Consider the following 23,396-nt stretch of genomic DNA (forward strand, 5'->3'; position numbering starts at 1 on the left):
TTGACCTGTTTCTTTTCTTTGTCTGCCTTCCCTAAACACCAGCCCCCAGGAGGACATTAAGCAGCCTTAAGCTTAAATTCCTACTCCCTCTTCCAGATTTAGCTCACTTGCCTTAGATTGGAGTCTGGGAAAGGGAAAAAAAAATGGGAGTCCCTGGCTTTATTCCCCTCCTAGGTCTAATCTAATTTGACTTCCCCGAACCCAAAAAGATTTCCTCCCCAATGTTCATTTGAGGGAAATGAGTATTTTGTCCCGTTTTCTCCTTTCCTCATTATCAAACAGCCCCAGCCTTCCATGTCCCTGCTGAGCAAGAAAAGGCATGGTGATTGTCCCTCAGCTCCCTTCCGTATCCGAAAAAAATGCATAACATAAGGGGCTGAGGCTGCCTGTGGTGAGGACCTTGTTGATACCTCTCCTGGGGTGTGTGTTTTCCCTTTCTCACCTTCAGGAATTACACTGTGCCTTCTCCACAGAGGAATGGGATTCTACCCAGACCCCCACTTTCCCAGCAGCTGCTCTTGAACAGTGTGCGCAAGGGCAAGTCTTCATATTTCTGATCACGCCTTTCTCCCAGTGGCATCCCATAGCTTTCACCTAGAGTCTAGGGCACAAAGATTTTGGGAAAACATGCTGAGGTTGACCTGAGGAGACCACGTCTACACACACCAATGGCAGCTGCTCCAGGGCCTGCTTCTTCTTCCCGAGTCTCTCCTCCTCTGGGAGGGAGGGGCAGTGCTCCAGTCTCTGGTGCCTAAAACAAGTTTATTTCTCTCTCTTAACACTGTCAATAACCAGTCTCCATACCACTGTTGCCTTTTTTAAATCTCTTAATAATCTCATGCTGTGTTTGTTGTTGGTTCCAATCCAATTATCACCGGGGCTGTGTGGGGAAATAACTTTTAAATGCTCTCTCATCTTTCTTGCTCTTTTTTCCCCTTGATCTTGTGTATGTATGATGCTAATCTCTTGTCTTAGTTTCTTCCTGCTCTTTTGTATCTTCCTTTCTTGTCTCCCCCCTTACCTTTTGTCTCTGGGTGTTTTGGGGCTTTTTTTTTTTTTTCCTTTTTGTACAAAGATTAGTTCAATGTAGTCTGTAGCTCCTTTGTAAACCAATTAAAAAAAAGTTTTTTTAATAAAAAGCCATGTCTCTGGTGTGTTGAGAGGGTTGGGAATGGGGAGAATATGGTTATAACTTCATATACTAAACCCAGCAAAGGTTTCCAGCTATACTGTTGTTACATACATGTTAATCAGTGCAGTTGTCCTACACTTAACTCCCGGGTAAAGAGTTTCATGACCAAATCAGTGTGCCACGACTACATATAAATGTGGAGGACCCAGAGGAACAGGGGCAGGCCCAACTTTTTTTTTATTTAGCTTTTTATTCGAAATACTTTTAAGTTCAAAGGAAAGTTGCAAAGATGGTACAGAGGGTTTCTATATGCCCCTTCCCTAGTTTTCTCCATTGTTAACACTGTCATGGTACATTGTCAAAATTAAGAAACTGACACTGGTACATTACTTTAGCTAAATCCCAGGCTTTATGGGCTTCATCCATTGTTGGCCTTTTTCCGTTCCAGGGTCTATTGCAGGATACCACGTTGCATTTAGTTGATACGTCTCCCTAGTCTTCTCTGTGACAGTTTCTTAGTCTTTTCTTGTTCCTCATGACCTTGACAGTCTTTGGGAGTACTGGCCATGTCCTGTAGAATATCCCCCAGTCTGAGTTTGATTTTTTTCTCATTATTAGACTGAGCTTACAGGTTTAAAAAAAAAAAAAATGTGCACAGGTGAAATGCCCTTCTCATCACATCCTATCAAGGAGTATGTGATTACCACGTGACATTACGCTAAAACCTTCAGCACCTGGTTAAGGTAGTGTTTGCTTGGTTTCTCCACTGTTTCTCTTTCCCTATTCTTTGGAAGTAAGTCTAGGCTACCCTTAATGGGGTTGGTGGGAATTAAGCTTCTGTGAGGAACCTGTCTCTTCTGCATTAATTTAAACTAGCATGTACTCACGTATATTTATTTTATAGGCGGGTTGTTATAATCCAATTATACACTATTTTGATGGAATTGTCCCAGCTTTGGACATTGGGAGTGCTTTCAAGTTGACTTCTGTGTCCCCTTGATATGTCTACATCCGTTTTTTTTTTTGAGCACTTTCTTTCTTTCTGATACACAAGATGCTTCAGGCTCATATTGTATTTTCCCTGCCCCAGCCCTAGATCAGCCATTTCTCCAAGGAGCCTTTGTTCTTTTTATTGGAGAATGGTATTTAGAAACCAAGATCTAGCTCCAACATATTTTACGTTCAGTTAATACCAACCTGTGTCTAAAATGATCGAATCTGGATTATGGCCCCTTGAAACTGAAATTGAAGTTATTTTGACAGCCTTTCCTATTTCCCATCAGCCTATACCTTTACTTCCCTTCCTACCTATCTAAGAATCCTTGGTTGCTTGTTTATATATAGTTGCCAGCATTCTTGATTATTTTTGGTCATTTGATTCCCTATGTCAGTTTTGTCAATCACTCAGCCAGCCAGTTGATTTCCTTATGTAGCCATTAGCAATATAACATTTTAATATTTGACTTTATTGGAGGTTTTTTTTTGGGGGGGAGTGTTTATTTTTTGGCTTTGGAGCCGTAAGTGGGCCTTTAATAGTTGTGCCAGCTATTCAGTCAGTAAACATTTATTGAGCCCTTACTGTGTGCTAGGTTGAGGATAAAAAATGAAATAAGACAAGCCCTGCTATCAAGTACTTCATAGTCTGGTGAGTGAGACATACCATTAATTGCAAATTTCCCAATCCTGACCCCAGTTTGCAGCAGGTGATTTGCTTCCTGTTTCATGAAACAGAAGCATCAATTTCCTCAGACTTCCCTCTCTTCTGTCTAACAAACATCTAGGTACTCACCAGTGCCAGTTTACCCCCTTCTCTCTTCTGAGAGAAATATTTTTCCTTTGCAAGCCAACCCTGCCACTTGTGCTCTCAACCTTGTTTTCTTTAACTTCTTTTTGTTCTTTGTTTCGATAGTATTTTCTCCTTTTATCTTCAGTCTCTCCTGGGTCCCCTTTTGTCAGCCTATAAACATGTTAAAATCTGCCTCCCTGCTCCCCACCCCCCATTTTTAAAAACCTGTGCTTCCTCTTCAAGCTGCTGATCTGATTCTTAACATTTCCAAAGTTAGTGAAAGTAGTTTACATTTAATTTTTCTTTTTTATTCACCTCTCAGTCTACTTTGTTAAGCACCTATCGTTTACCAAATTTTTTTTTTTTTTTTTGGCGGTATGCGGGCCTCTCACTGCTGTGGCCTCTCCCGTTGTGAAGCACAGGCTCCGGACACGCAGGCTCAGCGGCCATGGCTCACGGGCCCAGCCGCTCCGCGGCATGTGGGATCTTTTCCGGACCGGGGCACGAACCCACGTCCCCTGCATCGGCAGGCGGACTCTCAACCACTGAGCCACCAGGGAAGCCCCCAAACTTTTTCTTATCAATAGCAGCGCCCTGGTTGCCTGCTCAGGTGGTCTTTCAGTCCTTAGCCTCTTAGACCTCTTTGCAACAGTCTGTGTCTTAGTGCTTTCTTCCCACTGAGTGTGAAACTGAGGCACTTCTGGTTTTCCTTCAACCTTTCTATTTGTTTTAGTCTCCTTCATAGCCACTTCTTCCTCTGTCCCTGAAATACTGCTGTTCCCCATCCTGGGTCCTTTCCTTACTCTTCACCCCTAAACAAGTTGCATCCATTCTTTATCTATTACATACATTTTAATGACTCCCAAATCAAAATGCCTCACTTTTTTCTCATCCTGGCAGCCTGCTTAGTGGACATTTTCATCTGGATGTCCCACAGATAAACTCAACATGTAAGAAAGAAAAATAATCCTTTGTGTTCCTCACCTCACTTAACAGGATTACTACTCCTTGATCACTTATGCTTGAAACCTCAGAATCATCTCTTTTTTAAAATATTTATTTGGCTGCATCGGGTCTTAGTTGCGGCATGTGGGATCTTTCGTTGCAGCACTCGTGGGCTTCTTTCTAGTTGTGGCGCAAGGGTTCCAGAGCTTGCGCACTCAGTAGTTACAGCGTCCAGTCTTAGTTGCCCCGCAGCATGTGGGATCTTAGTTCCCCACCAGGGATCAAACCCGTGTCCCTTGCATTGGAAGGTGGATTCTTAATCACTGAACCACGAGGGAATTCCCCTCAGAATCATCTTTTAATTCTGCCTCTCATCTACCAACATTCATTTGATTACCAATCCTGTCAATTACCAATACTGTGTATCTCGGTACTTCCCTGGTGGCGCAGTGGTTAAGAATCCGCCTGCCAATGCAGGGGACACAGGTTCGAGCCCTGGTCTGGGAAGGTCCCACATGCTGTGGGGCAACTAAGCCCGAGCACCACAACTGCTGAGCCTGCGCTCTAGAGCCCGCGAGCCACAACCACTGAAGCCCGCGTGCCACAACTACTGAAGCCCACGCGCCTAGAGCCGGCGCTCCGCAACAAGAGAAGCCACCGCAATGAGAAGCCCGTGCACTGCAAAAAGTAGTGAAAAGTAATGAAAAGTAGCCCTTACTCGCCGCAACTAGAGAAAAGCCCACACACAGCAACGAAGACCCCACACAGCCAAAAATAAATAATAAATAAACAAATAGTGTATCTCAATTTTTCCCCGCTTCTATTTATTTTTTGGGGGTGGGGATTGTGGATTTTTTTTTTTTTTTTTTGGTCTCACCGAGCGGCTTGCAGGATCTTAGTTTCTTGACCAGGGATCACACCTGGGGCCCCCTGCAGTGGAAGCGTGGAGTCCTAACCACTGGACCTCCAGGGAATTCCCTCCCTCTTTTTTTTTTATTTCCATTGTCCTAGTACTCACCCTGGCTACTGCTTAGGTCTTGTAACTGATCTCCCTTCTTCTGGTCTCCCTGAGCCTCAGTCATCCATCTTCCATTTTGCCACCAGACCCCTGTGTAAAATCCTTTGCTTTCAGGAAAAGTCTACACTTTCCAGTCTGGTCCCAGTCTATCTCTAGTCACGATTCTCTGCTTCATATCTCATACCCCTTTTTCCTGCTCAATCTCCCCAGCCCCCAACACACCACCATACACACTTTATGTTCTTACCTTTATTCTTGCTGCCTTTATTTTTGCTGTTCCCTTGGCCTGTAATAATCAGCCTCCTTTTGTTTTCAGTGTGTTTACCTTGAGACAATTTAAATATCGCTTTTGCTATGAAACCTCTGGGCACCTTTCTTCCCTTGTCTTCTATGCCCTGAACAGAATTAGCTTGTTTGATCTTTCTGCTTGTATAGCTCCTTGTTCATACCCCTAGCTTGACACAGTTTTCTGGTTGCTTATTGATATATTTTCCTGCCTTTCTAGACTATGAGTTCCTGGAGGGCGGTAATCACATGTACCTTTGTAGGTCCAACACTTAATGGAACACCTTTTTAAGACTAGGACCTAACATTTTATAAATTGAATAAACAACTCACTTTAGCCTTGTCATCAGTGGGGTCAAAGGTAAATTATTGGGCCACTGCAGACTTTAATCAGAGGATCCTGATGAAGAGCTTTGTGTATGTGGAATCCAGGAAGCCTTTCTTCTATGCTGAAGTTCCCTCTCGGGACCTTCCTAATCCCCCAGCTCTCAAATCCTTACCCCTTCTTTCACCACCTCAACCCTAAACTCTGACTGCCAGTTCCTGTAAACCTGACTGGAACGTTTCTGTCTTGAGAGTATTTATCCAAGGCTTTGGGTGAGGAGACTTTGCCTTCCTGCCTGATCCTTACCTTGCTCTCCTCTGGAGGAGAGTCTCCTGAGACACTCCTGACACAAGAAACTATCTTACCTTCAACTCCTCCCCTCAGTCCGAGACTTACTGATCTGGGAGCTGGTGAAGGAAGATAGTTGTAACTAAGTACAACATTCCACCTCACTGGACTCCCAAAAGGACCCAGGAGGGGATGGGCAGCTATCCACCAGCCTCTAAGCCCTGGTCATTCCTCCAGCTGCTGCTTCACACTACTGGAGCTTTTACCCTCTCATGCAGCCTCCCCGGGAGAAAGGCTCCAGAATCAAAGAGTACTCAGGCCCTCAGCCCTGATCTAAGCCAGACCATCCCCAGAAAGGGTTTCCAGGCAGCCACCAGGGGAACAGAAGGTTAGGAAAGCAGGGAACCAGTCTCCTCTGGCTCTAATTCTCATGGGAGGCAGCTGCTCTGGTTTCCCTTATTCTGAGCAGTAATCTGGTGGAGTTGGACACCTCTTGTCTCTCGACAGCAGCACAAGCTATAGACCTCTCTCCTTCCATCTCCATGCTGACATTCCCTCTACACACCCTGTGCCCGCTCTTCACATTTTACAGTTCTTGCAGCTTAATAGATATTGGAGATGTACTACGGATATTAGTCATCAGAGGACGCCCTTTCTGCCACCTCACTATGTCCCCGAGTTTCTCCTATGTCTGCTGACCTCTGGTGGTGATAGTTTGAACTGTATCTTTTTCTAGTTAGTGGCCTGCTCACAGGTATTGATGCACATTTTCTCAACCCATATTCAAATATTCAAATACTGTGTTAAATGGAAATATTTTTTTATTGCCGAATTTTGTATTTTCTTTCCGGCATCATGGCATAAGTGAAAAGGACAGGGCCTGGGCTTTAGAGTCAAACTTAACAAGGTCCAAATCCTAGCTGTGCTATTTCCTAGCAGAGTGACCTTGGGCAAGTTACCTAAATTCAGCTTTCTTACCTCTAAAGTGAAAATAATAATAAATAGCTCAATGGGGGAATTAGATGAGATGACTGTAAAATTCATAGCCCTAGCTGTGCCCTAGCACGTAGGTGGTCAATAAAAGTTTGTTACCTTTTCAATAATGGTGATGTATTTAGTGTGTGACTCAATGTGATTTTTAAAAAAATTTTGATGACATAAAATTTACCATCATACCTATTTTCAATGTGATTTTAAGAAAAAACTCTGAGTGATTTTATACAACCACTTTTGTGACTCTTGAGTTTGGAAAATTAGGTCTACTCTAGTATAGGCTGTGAAGCCTCTCTGTGCCCAGGGGACTGCAGATCTGAGCCCGGAAAATAAGGGCTAGAAAGGCTCTTGGGCACAGCTGAATGGCTCTGAGCACTTGACCTCTCTTTGGTTTCCAGCCTGGGAAGGGCTGACAGGATCCAGCATTTTGTCCTAGGGTCAGCAAAGGGCAGAGGTTTGAAATTAGGCATTGCTGGGTTCTCAGCGGGACCACTAAGGCGCCCTCCTCCCACTTTACAGAGAAAAGAGGAGGTGGCTGAAGAGAGGAAGACACGAGATTGGTTCTCTGCTCCTCCCTCTCTCTCCCTGCTTCTCCCCACACCCATCCTCTCCCCCTCAGCAGCCGTCTCCCCCACAGAGACTGGGAAGAGGGAGGGGGTGGAGTTGGGGACTGAAGGATCAGCAGCCCCACGGTGCCCTGCATCTGAAGGAAGCTCTGGCCAGGGGCAGCCGTGTTGGTTCATGCTCCCCCCACTCCCACTGCATGATGCTGGGGATTCTGGGGCTTTGGGCACTGCTTCCCACAGCTGTGCAAGGTAAGTGTCTACAGGGAGGAGCAGGGTCCTTCCACCTACCCATTAAAGGAGGGGGCACTTGAAGCAGCAGCCACCCCTTTGGAAGAGTGGTGATGGGGTGGGCAAGTGAAGGTGATGGGTACAGCTATGGGTCCCCTTGGTGGGGGGTCAGGTTCCAGGCCTCTGCTGACCCTGTTTCCTCCTGTGGCTTTACCAGGCTGGCCCTGGGATATAAAACAGGTTTTGTCTCTCTTTGGCTGCTGTTTTTGCCCCTGCATTCACTCTCATCGTGAACCCTCCCCTCTCCTTACCCTGGGCCGCAGCACCCCCGGGCAGGCGGACCTGTGTGTTCTTTGAGGCCCCTGGAGTGCGGGGAAGCACCAAGAATCTGGGGAAGCTGCTAGACGCAGGACCAGGGCCCCCCAGGGTTATCCGCTGCCTCTACAGCCGCTGCTGCTTTGGGATCTGGAACCTGACCCAAGACCAGGCACAGGTGGAGATGCAAGGTGAATATGGCACAGCACATGGCAGGCGATAGCCAGTGGGGGAGAGAGGCACATCCTGGATGGGTGGGGGGGGCGGTGGGTGGCAGCTGAGGAGAGGAGTAGAAAGGGAATGTGTGGAGGGAAAGAAAAGCCCGTAAGAAATGGAAGGGATGCCTCTGATAGAGAAGGGACTCCCTCCGTGTTCCCAGACCCCGTTATGCTCACTCGTACACTCTTTCTCTCTCTCTCTCGCCCCCTTTCTCTCCTCTTCTCCCAATCCCATGCCATTAGGATGCCGAGACAGTGATGAGCCAGGCTGTGAGTCCCCCCACTGTGACCCGAGCCCCCGAGCCCATCCTAGTCCCAGCTTTACTCTCTTCACCTGCTCCTGTGGCACTGACTTCTGCAATGCCAATTACAGCCATCTGCCTCGTCTGGGGAGCCCTGGGACACCTGGTTCCCAGGGTCCCAAGGCCATCCCAGGTAGCCACCCAGGATGCTGGAGCCAGGTGGGGGCTGGAACCCAGGTTAGAATGAGAGGTAGAACCAGGGCCAATTCTCACTCTACCCCCCACCCCCGCAACCCCGTCCCAAGCTTCCCTCCTCCTGGCCTTGAGAAGTTGGTTGCCCTGGTGACTGGGAGATAAGGGGGCTTGTGACCAGGGTGGGGGCGGGTGGAGAAGCAACTTCTCTGAGGAGCGGGAGAGGAGCAGAGAACACGATTTGGGACAGGGCTCATCCAGCCCACGTTCTTGCCTTAACGTCCAGGCGAGTCCATCTGGACAGCACTGGTGCTGCTGGGGCTGCTTCTTCTCCTGCTGCTGCTGAGCAACATCGTCCTGGGTATTCATCTGCCCCACCCCTCCCTTGTGACCCCAACACACTGTCCCAGTGCTCTGACCCCTCTCCAGGCTCCCCTGACCCCCATCACTTCCCACAAAGCCCCCTTCCCAGTCTCTATACCCGGGCACCCCGGCCCTAAGGCTCTTCTCTGCCTCAGCCCTGCTACAACGGAAGGCCTGCCCAGTGCACAGTGGGCCAGAGCCAGGGCCAGAGCCGGAGCCGGAACCACACTCAGGCAAGGACTGGAGTGCCGAGCTGCCCGAGCTGCCCGAGCTGTGCTTCTCCCAGGTGCCCGGGGAGGGTGGGCGGCAGGCTCCTCTGGGCGCTCTCGGAGGGTGTGCTGGGGAGGAAGCCTGGCTCTGCTCCTAGCTGGGGCCCACACCCAGCACCATGTCCTCACCAGGTAATCCGGGAAGGAGGTCACGCAGTGGTGTGGGCCGGCCGGCTGCAAGGCAAGCTGGTAGCCATCAAGGCCTTCCCCCTGAGGGCTGTGGCCCAGTTCCAAGCTGAGAGAGCATTGTACGGGCTGCCGGGCCTACGGCATGACCACATTGTCCGCTTGATCACCGCCAGCAGGGGCAGTCCTGGTCCCCTGCCCTGTGGGCCCCTGCTGGTACTGGAACTACACCCCAAGGTGAGTGCTGAGGAACGCATATGTGTGTGTTTGCCTGTGTGTGGGAAGGCGTCGGGGCGGGGTGCTGGATGGCAGCGAGGCCCTGTCCACGCTTATTCTTTTGCTTTATTCTTACTCTTTAGATTTCCTTTTCTGTAGAACATTAGAAGTGACTTGTATTGTTTTTACCTTTTATTATTATAAGCAGTACTTGCTAACATTTTTGACTTACATTGACAAGAAAAGGGAGAAATCAAAACAATTCATATTCCCAACCTCAAGGAAAACCATTGTTAAAGAATTACCTCCAGGCATTCAACTAATGTTTATGAACTATATGTCACACTTCCTGTGCTAGGAAAAACACACCCAGTCCCTGCCTTTCCAGATTTTATAGAGTAGTAGGGAAGCAGAAATGGATCAAGCAAACACAAAAAGAAGTGTAAAATGTCAAGCGTGTTAAGTGCTGAAAGAAAAGGTACTACAAGAGGGACTTCCCTGGTGGCGCAGTGGGTAAGACTCTGTGCTCCCAATGCAGGGGGCCTGGGTTCGATCCCTGGCCAGGGAACTAGATCCTGCATGCGTGCTGCAAATAAGAGTTTTCATGCCACAAGTAAGAAGTCCCGTGCTGCAGCTAAGGAGCCCGCGAGATGCAACTAAAGGAGCCCACCTGCCGCAACTAAGACCCGGTGCAACCAAATAAATAAATAATTTTTAAAAAAAGAAAAGAAAAGGTGCTATAAAAAAAGAATAAGGAGGATCATGAGCAAAAAGGATGAAGAGGAATCGGTAGGCAGGGGCCAGACCACACTGGCCTTGTGGGCCTGCTAAGGACGTGGGACTTTATCAGCACCTGTAGTTCCTTCACCTCTGAAATCTTGAATTCTGCAAAGTCCCTTCTTTGACCAACGTACCTCACTGCCTAGCTCAAAAATCACTGCTTTTTTAGTTTTGTTTGTTTGTTTACCTTTCCTGGCACACTGAAAGTGCTCAATAATGTTTGCAGAATGAGGGACTCTATTGCTCCTTTCCCTCCAATTCCCAGTTGCTCCTTGCCAGCTGCTCTCCTACCCAATGGCTCTCCCCATCCGCGCTCTGCTACAAGGTGACACCTCAGGCCAGGTGGTTCGTGAAGGTGCCCCACCTAACCCGCTCTGCCTCTTCTGTTTCTGTCTATACCCCAAGTCCTGTGAGGCAGTATGAGTTAGCTAAAGGTGAGTGATGCTGGAGTCAGACTGCTGAGGGTCAAGCTCTGCTACTCTCTTGCCCAGGGATTTCCAGCAAGCTCCTCATCTGTAAAACAGGAGTTCCTACCTCCCAGGGTTGTAGTGAGGGCTACAGGAGGCCTGGCACGCAGTAAGTGCTTGGGACAGTTGAACTAGAGCTACTGTTTTTCCTGTCAATCCAACTGATGCATGTGCTCACTCCTCCACTGCCTGCTGCCTTGCCCTGGGTGTGTCGGTGTGTAAGTCTGCTGGGAGATGCAGGGGGATCAAGTGATCTCTGCTCCCTGGGGTGGATCAGCCACCTCCAGCTTTGTGTGTCCCTCTCTTCTCTCTGCTTCTCCCCAGGGCTCCCTGTGCCACTACTTGGCCCAGCACACCAGTGACTGGGGAAGTTCCCTGCGGATGGCACTGTCCCTGGCGCAGGGCCTGGCGTTTCTCCATGAGGAACGCTGGCAGGATGGTGGGTGAGCTGGGGGCAGGAAGCCATGGGAGTCAGGAGCCACACCGCTGTTTCTGATTTTCCCTTAGCTTGAAGGGGAAGGATTGGGTCAAAAAGAGAAAGCAAGAAGATCCATGTCCCTTCAACCTGGCTTCTCCCACAGGCCAATATAAACCAGGTATCGCCCACCGGGATCTGAGCAGCCAGAATGTGCTCATTCGGGACGATGGGTCATGCGCCATTGGAGACCTGGGCCTCGCCTTGGTGCTCCCTGGCCTCGCCCAGCCCCCAACCTGGGCTCCTACTCAACCCCGAGGCCCAGCTGCCATCATGGAGGTCAGTACTCTGGATAAGGGTGAGGCCCAGGATGCTGGTGGTGGTGCTGATGAAGATGTGACAACAGTGCGGCAGCACCTATAGCACATGGGACGTTGCTGAGTCTAGTTGGGGGGTTGTTTGCACGGACCATTGTGTGGTGAGGATTGCCGTGGTGATGACTGTTGGCCCTCCATGCCTTGTTGTCTAGGCTGGCACCCAGAGGTACATGGCACCGGAGCTCTTGGACAAGACTCTGGACCTACAGGACTGGGGCACGGCCCTCCGGCGCGCTGATGTGTACTCTCTGGCTCTGCTCCTGTGGGAGATCATGAGCCGCTGCCCAGATTTGAGACCCGGTAAGGACGGGTGTGACAGTGGCCTCACTCCCCCCATGCCCCACCCACCCATTCCAGACCCACCTACCTCCTGACCCAGGAGGCTCTTCCCTTCTCCCTCTTGGCCATTCCGCAAGAAGTCACCCCCTCGGGCTAGCTGACACCTAGCCCCATGTGCCTTTTCCCAGACAGCAGAACACCACCCTTCCAACTGGCCTATGAGGCAGAACTGGGTAGCACCCCTACCACCTGTGAGCTGTGGACCTTGGCAGTGGAGGAGAGAAGGCGCCCTCACATCCCATCCACCTGGTGCTGCTTTGCCACAGTAAGAGGCCACAGGCTGGTGGGCTGGGGACCTGGAGAGGCCTGGCATGGGCTTCAAGGACTTGTCCACCAGGACCAGCCCACCTACTCCTATCCCCTCTCATCTCCCACCCTCCTGGCTCATGGTCAGCTGGAGCTGGGCAAACTTGCTCTGAACCTCAGTTCATCCCCTTCCACCGTAAGTCTCACACAGCCCATTTCTGAGACACACACCTGCCTCTTGCTCAGTCTTGCCTTGTCCATCCCTCTTCTCTCCATCATCATTTGGTCCTGTCCCTCAGTTCCTTCCTCCAGGAAGCCCTCCTTGGCTTTGCTTCTGCCCTGAGCTCTGCCCCCAAGATGGCTCCTCTCCTAGTACACTGGAGCCCAACATTTAATCCAATAATTCCTCATGCTGTCCTACACATCTGTGTTTCTGCCATGACCCAATAAAAGCCAGAACTAAGTATGAAGGGTTAAAACAGTGGCCTAATAGTGAAATTTCAGGGTTTCGGAGGAAAATAGTTTCCTAACAGGAAGCCCATTCCTCTGCTACCTGATCTGAAGTTTCCACTGCACAAGTGTCTGTTGGGTTAGATAACAAAGGCCCAGGCATTGTTTGCAGAAGACCCTGATTGCCTGAGAGGAAGGAGAGTAATTTCCCATCAGCAGGGTAGGCCATTAATTAACCTGAATTAGCTCCTCAGAGGAAAAGGTGGACTCTTTGGAGAGAACCTGTCTCATGGGGAACAAGATGCAAAGGGCTGGATTTCAGTGAAGGGGAGGAAGAAGGCTCCAGGAAGGACCAGAACAAGAGTGTTGAGAACAGGGCCATGATAGATACCTTTTAACCCTGGGAACACTCATGGGGCCACTCAGGGTCCTGGGGCAAAGCCTGCCTCCTGGTCATTCTTCCCAGGACCCTGGCGGCCTGAGAGAGCTCCTGGAGGACTGCTGGGATGCAGACCCAGAAGCACGGCTGACAGCTGAGTGTGTACAGCAGCGCCTGGCTTCCCTGGCCCGTCCTCAGGAGGCCCACCCCTTCCCACAGGGCTGTCCACGTGGCTGCCCACCTCTCTGCCCAGAAGACCGTCTCTCCACTCCTCCGCCCTGCCATTCTCCCTCGTAAGCCTCAGCTGAGTGTCTGCCACTTCAGTGTTCAGCAAGGCCCTTGTTCCAGAAATCCTCAACCTGCCTGTACCAGTTCTCATGTGTAAATATGCAGTTTATGTAGAGTCGGTGTACACAGAAACATAAATACGGTGATCAGATGCCTGTCTGCTCTGCCGCGCCATGGCCTTTCCTACTTGCCAAATGCTTGGATGGATCCTTCCGTGGGTATCCAATCCACTGCTTCTGACCAGTGACTGGTGTGTGGGGGGGTATGCACAGGAAAGAGATAAAGTCAGCTTCCCTGACTCTATGTCCTGGTCCTGAGGCCTTCCTCCCTTCCAGTGATCCTGCACTCCTCCTGTCTCTCTCCTTTTCCTTCTCTTTCATAAGCCTTTATTTGGTGGAATCTCATACTGGCACTGGGAAAAGGGTGAGAGAGATGAAATTGCTGCTCTGAAACTACTCCGAGACCCACAGCTCATTTTGTTGGCCACCCATACAGTGTCCTGGGGCAGTATCCTCTCCTGAGGCTTGAGTGGGGAGGTCTCACAGAGCACAGGATGCTTGAGATGTGTCTTGAAGACCAGGAGTTTTCCAGGAGTGTTGGAGCAGTAGGGCATTCCTGGCCCAGTGAGCTGTACTGTCATGTGGTGCAGTAAGAAACTGCAAGGAGGACTTCCCTGGTGGCACAGGGGTTAAGAATCCACCTGCCAATGCGGGGGATAAGGGTTCAATCCCTGGTCCGGGAAGATCCCACATGCAGCAGAGCAACAAAGCCCGTGCGCCACAACTACTGAACCTGCACTCTGGAGCCTGCGAGCCACAACTATTTAGCCTGTGCACCACAACTACCGAAGCCCATGCGCCTAGAGCCCGTGCTCTGCAACAAAGATAAACCACCGCACCGCAACGAAGAGTAGTCCCTGCTCGCCGCAACCAGAGAAAGCCCACGCGCAGCAACAAAGACCCAACGCAGCCAAAAAAAAAAAAAAAAGATCTTAAGGGAATTGAGGGAATGCAGGAACAAAGCAAAAGCTGTCAAGAAACAATAGTTCAGGGATAAAACAGAGTCCTAATTCCTCCCTAAGGGGTATACATAACAATCTGACAAGTTCTGCAGGCTCCCACCAAGGTGGAGAATGGAATGATGATGTTCACCTTTTCTGACATTCATGACTTCAGTCAACTAAAGCTTGGACTCTGTCACCCTTTGCCCCACTTCTATGCTGAATTTTCCTCTGCTCAAGCCCCTTCATGAATATGCATGTTACCCTTAGCTTAAAAATTCCCCAATTTTGCTGTTCAGGGAAACACTGCTTTGGGACAGATTCCCAGTGTTCTCCTTACTTGCTGCAAGCAATAAATCCTTCCTTCTTCTTCCTTCTTCTTTGGCTTGGTTGTGTCTTTTAGCTTGACACCTACCAAGAGGTGAACCCAGTTTTCAGGTAACAAGAGGTCATTCTCTCAACCACTACACTGTACTAAGTGAACTGTCCTACCTAGGGTCAATGTCTCCTCATGTAAACTTGAACCCCTCTTTTCCTGGTCACAGGAATTTGCTCCTTCAGTTATCCCTTCTTTCTCCAGCAAGAGCATTTTTTCTCTCTACTGGATTATTCATATCAGTTTACAAACATGATTTAAACTCTCCCATCTTAAAAAGCCCTTCCCAGACTGCCCATCTTCCCTTTTTTTTCGCCCATTCTCTTATGATTACTGCTCCATTCCTCTGCTTCTTGTTTACCAACACTCCTTGGAAGAATTGCTTTTATTTACTGCCTCCACCTCTCACGTTTCGTTCTCTTCTCAATTCGTTGCAGGCAAAATTTCAGCCCTAGAATATAATTAAAGCCATTCTTAAAAAGTTCACTATTCTTGGGACTTCCCTGGTGGTGCAGTGGTTAAGAATCCACCTGCCAATGCAGGGGACACGGGTTTGATCCCTGGTCCAGGAAGACCCCACATGCCGCAGAGCAACTAAGCCCGCGAGCCACAACTACTGAGCCCACATGCCGCAGCTACTGAAACCCACACACCTAGAGCCCGTGCTCCACAACAGGAGAAGCCACCGCAGTGAGAAGCCCGTGCACTGCAACGAAGAGTAGGCCCTGATTGTGGCAACTAGAGAAAGCCCACGCACAGCAATGAAGACCCAACACAGCCAAAATAAATAAATAAATTTATAAAAAAAAGTTCACTATTCATGCAAAATCCAATGGCCAGTTCTCTGTCTGCATCCTACATAATGTATCAGCAGCATTTGAACATTTGATAGCTCCCTCCTTGAATCTTTCCTTCACACTTTCCTCTGATTTTCCACTTCCTCACTGAAGAAGGGGAAAATCTGTATCCTTTCTTATCCTTTGCTCATTCCTCTTCTCTTGCCAGTTTCTAAATATTGGCAGGCCTGAGGCCACGGGCTTGGCCCTCTTTTCTACTCTGGCTACCCCTGCTCCCTGGCTGAGCTTATCTGGCTCCTTGAATTTTTAAAAATTTTTGTTTGTTAAAAATATTTATTTATTTATTTTTGGCTGTGTCAGGTCTTAGTTGTGGCACACGGGCTCTTTGTTGCGGTGCGAGGGCTTCCCTCTAGTTGTGGCATGTGGGCTCCAGAGCGCTTGGGCTCAGTAGTTGTGGCACATGGGCTCTCTAGTTGTGGTGCACAGGTTCTGTAGTTGTGGTGCATGGGCTCCAGAGTGCATGGGCTCCAGAGCATGCAGGCTGTCTAGTTGTGGCGCATGGGCTCAGTAGTTGTGGCACGCGGGCTTAGTTGCCCCACAGCATGTGGGTTCTTAGTTCCCCGACCAGGGATTGAACCTATGTCCCCTGCATTGGAAGGTGGATTCTTAACCACCGGACCACCAGGGAAGTCCCCATCTGGATCCTTTATTTGTTTATTTATTTATTTTATTGGAGTTTATTTATTTTTATTGGAGTATAATTGCTTTACAATGTTGTGTTGGTTTCTGCTGTACAATGAAGTGAATCAGCTTTATGTATACCTATATCCCCTCCCTCTTGGACCTCCCTCCCACACCCCCCATCCCACCCATCTAGGTCATCACAGAGCACTGAGCTGAGCTTCCTGTGCTTTATAGCATGTTCCCGCTAGCTATTTTACGCATGGTAGTGTATATATGTCAATCCTAATCTCCTAATTTGTCCCACCCTCTCCTTTCCCCACCCCCGCCGCCGTGTCCACATGTCCGTTCTCTATGTCTGCGTCTCTATTCCTGCCCTGCAAATAGGTTCATCTGTACCATTTTTCTAGATTCCATATATATGCATTAATATACGATATTTGTTTTTCTCTTTCTGGCTTACTGGTTCCTTTAGATACCTTGATAACTCTCGATTTTTTTCTCTTCAGACAAGACCTCTCCCTGAGCGCCAGACTGCCAAATCCAACTGCCTTCTTAACACTTCCACTTGGATATCTGATAACCATCCTAAACTTAACTTTGTCCAAAAGTACTCACATCTGCTCCTCCCCCATCTTATTTCAGTAAATGACGCAATTATTTCCTAGTTGCTCAATATTCTTGGGTTCATCCTTGATTTCTCTGTTTCTTTCACCTCTACCTCCAGTCCAAATCTGCTAAGCTCTACCTTAAAAAAAAAAAAAAAAAAAAAAAAAAAAACCTGGTAGGGGCTTCCCTGGTGGCGCAGTGGTTGAGAGTCCGCCTGCTGATGCAGGGGACACGGGTTCGTGCCCCGGTCTGGGAAGATCCCACATGCCGCGGAGTGGCTGGGCCGTGAGCCATGGCCACTGAGCCTGCGCGTCTGGAGCCTGTACTCCACAATGGGAGAGGCCACGGCAGTGAGAGGCCCGTGTACTGCAAAAAAAAAAAAAAAAAAAAAAAACCTGGTAAATCAACTATACTTCGATTAAAAAAAAAAATACACAGAGTTTGACCCCTCCTGATCATCTCTACAACTTCCATCCAAGCCACCACCATTCCTTCTCTGGAGTACAGTAGTAGCCTCCTAACTGGGTTCTCTGCTTCCACTTGAACCGTTTCTCCCTATTTTGTTCTTTCACCACACAGTAGCCAGAATAATAACAATAATTACTATTATTATTATTTTACCATTTTAACCATTTTTTAAAAATTAATTAATTTATTGATTTATTTTTGGCTGTGTTGGGTCTTCGTTTCTCTGCAAGGGCTTTCTCTAGTTGCAGCAAGCGGGGGCCACTCTTCATCGCGGTGCGCGGGCCTCTCACTATCGCGGCCTCTCTTGTTGCGGAGCACAGGCTCCAGACGCGCAGGCTCAGTAGTTGTGGCTCATGGGCCTAGTTGCTCCGCGGCATGTGGGACCTTCCCAGACCAGGGCTCGAACCCGTGTCCCCTGCATTAGCAGGCAGATTCTCAACCACTGCGCCACCAGGGAAGCCCCATTTTAACCATTTTTAAGCATACAGTACAGTGACATTAAGTACATTCACACTGTTGTGCAACTGTGATCATTGTCCTCCAGAACTTTTTCATCTTTCTAAACTTAAATTCTGTGCCTATTAAACAATAAATCTCCATTCCCCACTGCCTCCAGTCCCTGCTAATTACTTTCTGTCTCTATGAATTTGACTACTCTAGGTACTTCATATAAGTGGAATCATACAGCATTTGTCTTTCTGTGCCTGGCTTAATTCACTCAGCATAATATCTTCAAGGTTCATCCATAGTGTAGCATGTGTCAGACTCTCCTTCCTTTTTAGGGCTGAATACTATTCCATTGTATGCATATACCACATTTTGTTTATCCATTCATCTGTTGATAGACATTTGGCTTGTTTCCATCTTTGGGCTGTTATGAATAATGCTTCTGTGAACATTGGTTTACAGAATGACTTTTTAAAAATGAAAATCAGATCATGTCATTCCTCTGCTCATAACCCTCCAGAGGCTTCCATTCACACTTAGAATAATATCTAAACTCTTTCCCATGACTTACAAGGATCTGTAAATACTGGCACCACAGCTCCTCCCCTTATTTCAATTAATTTTTCTACATAGTACACATCACTATCTGACATTTTATTATATATTTATTTATATTCTGCCTCTCCCACCAAGTTATTACCTTGATGAAGGCAAGGATTTTTTTCTCTGTGTTTTCACTCTATCCCTAGTGCTTAGAACAGTACCTGGATAGCTTGAGAAATATTTGTTGAATGAATGAATGACAGAAGCTTGGTAAATCATTAATGATTTAATGAATCAGAGAAATGAGCTTTACAAGCATTATTTAAATGCTTTTTAAATAATCTGCGTTTAGGGAATTCCCTGGCGGTCAAGTGGTTAGGACTCTGTGCTTCCACAGCAGGGGTCACGGGTTCGATCCCTGGTCAGGGAACTAAGATCCCACAAGCTGCTTGGCGTGGGAAAAAAAAAAAAAAATCTGAGTTTAAATCTGAGGAAGAATTTCCCAACTAGCAGGTAGGTGAAGAGAGGTATGGAGGATATTGGCAGCCTCCGAGGGTCCTGAAGGGAGGTTAAAATCATCCTAGTCTAACAGTAAAAGTTCTTAATATTAAGAATCATGATAGTAATACATGGTAGCATATAGTAAGTACTTATTATGTGACAGACACACGATTATCTCATCACAACCCTATGAGGTAGGTACCATTGCCACTGTTTTACAAATGAGGGAATTGAGGTTAAATAACTTATTCAAGGTCACACAATAAGTGTCAAAGTCAGGATTTGAATCCAGGTCTCTCTAACTCCAGAACCACCTTGCTCTATTCCTCTTTGTCCATTCATTCATTCATGTAGTTATTTATTTAACAGTGTATTCATTTATACCATCCTATGTACCAGGCACTGTGTAAACTGTTAAGTGTTCTTACTTTCAAGAAGCTTACAGTCTAATGTAGGAAGCTAACATAAGTAATTACTGATTCATGTATAATTATAAACTGAGATAGGTGTGCTAAAGGAAAGACAAGATTCTACTAGAGGCTACAACAACGGAGTTTTACCTGACTAGGGTGTCAAGGAGGCTTCCCTGAAGAAGTGATCCTGGAGCTGAGAGCTGATGAATGAGCAGGATTTAATTAGGCAAAGTGGAGAGAGATGGGGAGAGCATTCCAGGCTGCAGGAGCAGCAAGTGCAAAAGCCCTCCTGCAAATGGAACCAAGATCTTCTGGAGGGATGAAAGAAGCCTAGGGGCTGAAGAGCAGAAAGCCAGGGGTGAGTAGTATGAGAGGAGACCAGCAAGGTAACAGGGCCAGACCACTGCAGACATTGCAGTAATAAGATTTTGAGTATTTTTTTGTTGGACAAGTTGGAGGAAACAGACACTCATATATTTCTGGTGAGAATGTAAATAAATATAACCTCTATGGAGGGTAATTCACCAATACCTATAAAAAAGTAAAAATATGTAAAATGACGTATTTGTCAGGTTATATGTTGCAGCATTGTTTTTAGTAGCAGAAGATTGAAAATAACACAAATATCTATTGACTGGTTAAATTGATCATGGTACATCATACAAAAGAATCAAATAGGGTTGTGAAAAAGACTGAAGACACACTGTGCTGACTGGTATGGAAACATCTCCAAGATATATTAAGTGGGGGGAAAAGTTGCAAATTAAACTCTGCATAGTTTGCTGTTTGTATACTTAAAAGAGGGGATATAAATTTATATCAGTATTTGCTTGATTGTAATGAAGAAACTGTGGAAGTATATATAAGAACCAAGTTATGTGGTTGTGTGGGCTATGTGGGTTGGGGGAGGCTGGGTAAAGAGAACAAGAGTGGGAGGGAGACTTTTCACTTTCTACCTCTTGGTCCTTTTTGGTTTTCAAAGCATGTGAACATATTACCTATTCAACAAAAGTGAATATGTACATGAAAAAATAATTTCCACCTTTGTCTTAAGGATAATGCAAAGCCATTGAAGAATCTTAAGCAGTAGGGTGATGTCACAGTTGGCTTTAGAAAACAATTTCTGAGGTGGGAGAATGAATTAGAAGAGGGCCAGAGTGGATGCTGACCGGACATTTAATGAGACACCACTTCATACCCACTAGCATGGCTATACTAATAAAGACAGACAGCAACAAGTGCTGGTGCAGATGTGGGGTAATTGGAACACTTATACATTGCTGGTGGGGATGTAAAATGGTGTGGCTATTTTGGAAAGTAGTCTGGCAGTTCCTCAAAAAAGTTAAACATACAGTTACCGTATTACCTAGCAATTCGTCTCTTAAGTAAATACCCAACAGAATTGAAAACATATGGTGGTTGCACGCGTCCCCACGCACCCTCACAGTCAGTGGATGAGCCGGGGCAGCAAGGCAGCCTCCTTACAGCTCTGTGGAGGGCCTCGGGCCTCCCTACTGGAGCCGCTGGCAGGGGCCAGCCTTGCAGTGGTGTGTTCTAGGTCAATGGCTTCTAAGATTCCAGCTGGATTCACTGGACTAGGCAAATGGGGCATCCAATGGCAAAAAAATCTCATGAAGCATGGCTATCGGCTTGATATTTATGATGTGTTCCCTGATGCATGCAAAGAATTTCTCGATGCAGGTATACAGGTAGTGTCTTCCCCAGCAGATGTAGCCAAAAAAGCTGACGGAATTATTACAATGTTGCCCACCAGTATCAGTGCAATAGAAGCTTATTCCGGAGCAAATGGAATTCCAAAAAAAGTGAAGAAAGGCTCACTATTTTTTTTTTTTTTTTTTTTTTTTTGCGGTATGTGGGCTTCTCACTGTTGTGGCCTCTCCCGTTGCGGAGCACAGGCTCCGGACACACAGGCCCAGCGGCCATGGCTCACGGGCCCAGCCGCTCCGCGGCATGTGGGATCTTCCCAGACCGGGGCACGAACCCATCTCCCCTGCATCGGCAGGCGGACTCTCAACCACTGCGCCACCAGGGAAGCCCGAAAGGCTCACTATTAATAGACTCCAGTACTATTGATCCTACAGTTTCGAAAGAATTGGCCAAAGATGTTGAGAAAATGGAAGCAATTTTCATGGATGCCCCTGTTTCTGGTGGTGTGGGAGCTGCTCAGTCTGGGAACCTAATGTTTATGGTGGGAGGAGTCACACATGAATTTGCTGCTGCCCAAGAGTTGCTGGGGTACAAGGGCTCCAATGTGGTGCATTGTGGAGCCCTTGGGACTGGGCAGGCTGGGAGGATCGGCTACAACACACTGTTGGTATGGTATGATTGGAACTGCTGATGCTATGAATCTGGGAATCAGGTTGGGGCTTGGCCCAAAACCATTGGCTAAAATCCTATATGTGAGCTCAGGACAGCTTTGGTCAAGTGATACGTATAATCCCCTACCTGGCATGATTGATGGAGTTCCCTTGCCTAATAACTATCAGGGTGAATTCAGAACAACACTCATGACTAAGGATCTGGGATTAGCACAAGACTCTGAGGTTAGCACGAAGAGCCCAATCCTTCTGGGCAATCAAGCCCATCAGATCTACAGGATGAGGTATGTGAAGGGCTACTCAGAGAAAGCTGCTCATCTGTGTTCCAGTTTCTACGGAGGAGGAGACATTCTGAGTTTGCCCTTTGGCGGTGGACACTGTTGGAAACCAGAGTCTATTTTGGAACCTCCTTATAGCTTGCTCCACAAGTAAATGGGTCTGTCTGCTTTTGATTGTCTTGGTCACAGTAAACCCTGGGCTTTTTCACCCATTTTTAACTGCTTATTCTTTTTTTTTTAATCTATTTAGCAAACATATAATACCTGAAAAAAATTTTTTTTCTGTTAGCTACTGATGGTCCCTGCTAACTAGCTGACTGAACTTTTTCAAAAATTTGATCCCTGAGCATCTTTAACTAAATAGTTGCATATTTCAATCAGGATATTATTTACTCCAATTTACAAATAAAACCACATTTTTTTTAACAGGATAAAACATATTTTAGGGGAATGAAAAGAAACTGGTGTGAAGAAAGGACTTATAGAAAGGGGAAGTATAGTGAATTACTACCTGTGTCCCTCCAAAAGTTTGTCCTTTTAACCAAGTGGTGGTATTCTTGCATTACTGAGGTTACTAATTTATTTTCTAGGAGTTGATAAAGCAAGAGAACGCCTTGCTGCATGTTATATAATTTGGACTCTGTTACATTTATCTTGGTGTGTCCCTCTTGTAACAACTCCCAATACTCAGCAAACTTGTTTTTTATATTTTTGTTTCCTTGTACATTCTTTTTTTAAAAAATAATTTTATTTACTTATTTATTTTTGGCTGTGTTGGTTTTTCGTTGCTGCGCGGGCTTTCTCTAGTTGTGGTGAGTGGGAGCTACTCTTCATTGCGGCGCCTGGGCTTCTCATTGAGGTGGCTTCTCTTGTTGCGGAGCATGGGCTCTAGGTGCACAGGCTTCAGTAGTTGTGGCTTGTGGGCTCAGTAGTTGTGGCTCGCGGGCTCTAGAGCGCAGGCTCAGTAGTTGTGGTGCACGGCCTTAGTTGCTCTGCCGCATGTGGGATCTTCCCGGACCAGGGCTTGACGCTGTGTCCCCTAGCATTGGCCGGTGGATTCTTAACCACTGCACCACCAGGGCAGTCCTCCTTGTACATTCTTACTACATGTTTTTTGACTTCAAAAGAATGACATCTTTAGAACTGTTTCAGAGCCAAGGATGATATGTGTTTTAGATAATTATTACATTATTCTAAATATAACCATATAATTTTGAATTCAACCACATTTCTATGCTGATAATAAAAAAAACATATGGTCATGCACAAATTTGTACATGAATGTTCATAGCAGTGATATATATAATAGGCAAAACATAAAAACAATTCAAATGTCCATCAGCTGATGAATGGATAAACTAAATGTGGTATACCCAAACAGTGGCATATTATTCAGTATTTCCTTCATAAAAAAAGAATGAACTACTGATTCATACTGCAACATGGATGAACCTTGAAATATTATGCAAAGTGAAAGAAGCCAGTCATGATAGGCCACATGTTGTACAAGTTTCCGTTTGTATAAAATGTTTAAAATAGGAGAATTTATAAATTGATTAGTGGTTGCTAAGGGCTTGGGCGGAATGGGGGAGAGGTAGGGAGAGGAATGAGGTATTCACTACTAATGGGGTGTGGAATTATTTTTTTTTTTTTTTTTTTTTTTTTGCGGTACGCGGGCCTCTCACTGCTGTGGCCT

The 23,396-nt window shown here is 47.0% G+C and overlaps 1 protein-coding gene and 1 pseudogene across 4 annotated transcripts; both read left to right on the plus strand.

The window, feature by feature from the left end:
• Window positions 1-7,523: 7,523 nt before the first annotated feature.
• Window positions 7,524-13,257, plus strand: AMHR2 (anti-Mullerian hormone receptor type 2; the record flags this gene model as incomplete). 3 transcript variants are annotated; one of them, XM_079714574.1, is made up of 11 exons in its annotated part: window positions 7,524-7,587; window positions 7,890-8,072; window positions 8,343-8,534; window positions 8,820-8,894; window positions 9,052-9,182; window positions 9,298-9,528; window positions 11,079-11,193; window positions 11,336-11,508; window positions 11,699-11,846; window positions 12,014-12,150; window positions 13,048-13,257. In XM_079714574.1, the coding sequence occupies 11 exons, from the start codon at window positions 7,536-7,538 to the stop codon at window positions 13,255-13,257; spliced, it is 1,647 nt and encodes a 548-aa protein (XP_079570700.1). The 3 variants fall into 3 exon arrangements, with proteins under 3 accessions (XP_079570700.1, XP_079570698.1, XP_079570699.1); XM_079714572.1 differs by lacking the exon at window positions 13,048-13,257 and having other exon boundaries at window positions 7,539-7,587; window positions 12,018-12,154; XM_079714573.1 differs by lacking the exons at window positions 11,699-11,846; window positions 12,014-12,150 and having other exon boundaries at window positions 7,539-7,587.
• Window positions 13,258-20,537: 7,280 nt separating this feature from the next.
• On the plus strand, window positions 20,538-21,838 carry LOC307060432 (3-hydroxyisobutyrate dehydrogenase, mitochondrial-like; annotated as a pseudogene). Its single transcript has 2 exons — window positions 20,538-20,906; window positions 21,137-21,838. The product of its transcript is annotated as a 3-hydroxyisobutyrate dehydrogenase, mitochondrial-like (transcript).
• The last annotated feature ends 1,558 nt before the right edge of the window (window positions 21,839-23,396 follow it).

This window comes from Hyperoodon ampullatus (assembly GCF_949752795.1).
Source record: "Hyperoodon ampullatus genome assembly, chromosome: 11".
Taxonomy (NCBI): domain Eukaryota; kingdom Metazoa; phylum Chordata; class Mammalia; order Artiodactyla; family Ziphiidae; genus Hyperoodon; species Hyperoodon ampullatus.